General features: G+C 66.7%; 2 protein-coding genes across 8 annotated transcripts in view; one reads left to right on the forward strand and one right to left on the reverse strand.

The window, feature by feature from the left end:
* Positions 1-1,124, forward strand: part of LOC121102430 (F-box/WD repeat-containing protein 9-like) — a 2,181-nt gene extending 1,057 nt beyond the window's left edge. The window contains exons 2-6 of the mRNA XM_040628268.1: positions 3-111; positions 194-307; positions 440-529; positions 616-681; positions 753-1,124. Of these exons, the coding sequence (XP_040484202.1) occupies positions 3-111; positions 194-307; positions 440-529; positions 616-681; positions 753-827 (454 nt within the window). The 3' untranslated portion in view covers positions 828-1,124. The remainder of the gene's footprint in view (positions 1-2; positions 112-193; positions 308-439; positions 530-615; positions 682-752) is intronic.
* A 612-nt stretch (positions 1,125-1,736) lies between these two features.
* GNG14 (G protein subunit gamma 14) overlaps positions 1,737-2,500 on the reverse strand; it is a 4,290-nt gene continuing 3,526 nt past the window's right edge. For all 7 annotated transcript variants that reach the window (XM_040629270.1, XM_040629269.1, XM_040629268.1 and 4 more), the window contains 2 exons: positions 1,998-2,090; positions 1,737-1,915 (listed from right to left, as the gene is read on the reverse strand). In XM_040629270.1, coding sequence (XP_040485204.1) covers positions 1,790-1,915; positions 1,998-2,090 — 219 coding nt within the window. In that variant the 3' untranslated portion in view covers positions 1,737-1,789. The remainder of the gene's footprint in view (positions 1,916-1,997; positions 2,091-2,500) is intronic.

Here is a 2,500-nt window from a genome sequence, read left to right on the forward strand (position 1 = left end):
AGTGCCGTGCTGGCGCTGCTGGCGGACGACCGGCACATTGTCTCTGGCAGCGAGGACCGCACACTCGTGGTGTTCGACCGCCGGGCCGACAGCGTTGTGCAGCGGCTGCAGGTGGGCCCGCCGTGGGGCCCGGAGGGACCAGGGCGGTGGCCCGGCCCGGCCTGAGCTGCTCTGTCCTGCGTCCCTCCCACAGCTGGACTCCTACCTGCTCTGCATGTCCTACCAGGAGCCCCAGCTCTGGGCTGGTGACAACCAAGGCCTGCTGCACGTCTTCGCCAACCGCAGTGGCCGCTTCCAGCTTGTCCGGGTCCGCCGGGGAGCTTGCCCCTGCCCAACCGTCCCTGGGCCTCCTCCCTACCTCCCGACCCCCCCTGGGTGGCTGGTGGGCTGACCCTGGGCGAGCCCTTACCTGAATGTCCCCTGTCCCTCCTTCCTGCAGTCTTTTGACGTGGGCCACCGGTCTCAGATCACAGGGATCAAACACTCACTGGGGGCCTTGTACACCACGTCCACCGACAAGACCATCCGGGTGAGGCCCCGAGACGGCCCCCTCCCTCCCATCCCCCCACCGGCCAGCGGCGCCCGTCTTGACCTTCGCCCGATGCCCCTCACCAGGTGCACGTGCCCACGGATCCGCCGAGGACCATCTGCACCCGAAGCCACAACAACGTGCTGAATGGGGTAAGGCCCTGCCCTGTGTGCCCCGCCCAGCAGCCCAGAGCGCCCCTGACTCCCTCCGTCCCTGCTCCCAGATCTGCGCCGAGGGCAACCTGGTGGTCGCCGCCTCCGGGGGCCTGTCGCTGGAGGTCTGGAGGCTGCAGGCCTGAGCAGGCCGACTCGGACGTGGAGGTGGATCCGCCGGCCCACTGGCTGGGCCGCGGCCTCTGTTCTCGGGGGACGCCCCCCATGCTGGTGCTGCCTCTGCCCTGTCCCGAAGTCCTGAGGCACAAGGAGTTGGGCCATGGTGCGCTGTGCCCCATGGGCGGTGCCCCACGCCAGGGAAGGTGAGCTCGTTCAGGCCCACCCAGGGGACTGCTCCCCCTGCCGGGGGCCCTGTTTTTGTTATGATTTGGAAACCTGCTTTCCCGTGAGAGCGAAGGAGAAATAAAGCTGATGTACTGGTGTCCCCCGAGGGCCCTGCCTGTGCTTGCTGGGGACTGGGACGCGCGGGCTGTGCGAGTCTGAGGTGGTTCTGGAAGCCGCGGCAGCTGCAGCTGCCGCTATTACATATTGAGGTGTGAGTGCACCTGCTCGAGTGCCTTTCTGTGCTCACGATCATGTGTCTGCGTGTCGCTGGGGACGTGGGTCTGGCTGTGCGTGTTGTCACAGTAACCCTGTCTGTGCACATCTGTGTGCTGCTGGACGTGGGTGTGTGTGGGGAAGGAGGAGGCTCATGAGGATGTGCATGGGTTTCTGTAATGGCGTGTGTGTGTGTGTGTGTGTGCATGTGTGTTTGTGTGATGTGAAGGCACGTGTGATGCGTGCTGGCACGCAGACTGGGACCCTGACCCTGGGTGTGTCTGTGCAGTGGGCAAGGGGATCCGCTAATGCTACCCCACAGTGCGGGGGGCAGAGAGGGGCGGCGGAGGCGTGTGCTCGTTCATCCGGGGTGCGGGATGTGTGTGCTGCTGGGGCCATGAGTCAGTGGGGGCGGGGGGGGCCGTGCCACGTGCGCAGGTGGCCCCAGAACAGGTCCCCTCTGCCCCCCCCGAAGCCCGGCCAAGCCACGTCCTGAGGACCCTTCACTTCATTTTTATTGAGGCCTCCTGGGGGGTCGGGACCGTGGCCGTCACAGGATGGCGCAGGGCTTCTTCTCCTTGAAGGGGTTGGTGGCCGCTGGGATGCCCACAAGGAAGGGGTCGCTCTTGGCCTGCTCCGTACAGAACTGCAGCAGGTCGGCAGCCGCCTTGGACACCTGCAGGCCGGCCCCGTCAGCCAGGCCCGGGCTGTCCGCCTGCCCCCTCGCCCAGACACGCCCGTGCCGCCCTGGCCCTCACCTTCACGCGGTCGATGCCTGCCTCCATCCGGAGCTGCTCCACGGCCTGGCGGGCCTGCCCGATGTCGCTGCCGATGGCCATCTTGCTGGACATCTGCAGGAAAGTGAGCGGGGTCACAGGCAGTGGGCTCGTACGGCTACCTGAGAGTCCCCTAACCACCTCCTGTGTCCCCTTGGGGACTGTGGGAAGGGGGTGGCGGGTCCCGGACCCGTCAGGACCACATACTTCAGCTGAGGACTCCGGCTGATTCCTGACTGCTCAGTCCTCCGCAGCCAGGCTCTGGCTCCCTCCCCTGCCAGCCTGGCCTCTCCAGCTCCCTCCGTTCCCTCCCCCACCCCTGCAGAGACTTTGAAGCCAGGACACTCATGGAGTGAAATGTCACCACAGCAGCAGCTGCCTCAGCTGAGGGGGTCCCTGCCCCAGGGAGCCCAGTGGCTGCCCTGGTGTCACGTGTCACCTTGGCTGGGGGGAGCGTGGGGGCCCTGGTCTTTCACTGACCGGCT

The sequence above is a fragment of the Ursus maritimus genome, unplaced genomic scaffold (genome assembly GCF_017311325.1).
Source record: "Ursus maritimus isolate PB19 unplaced genomic scaffold, ASM1731132v1 scaffold_14, whole genome shotgun sequence".
Taxonomy (NCBI): Eukaryota; Metazoa; Chordata; class Mammalia; order Carnivora; family Ursidae; genus Ursus; species Ursus maritimus.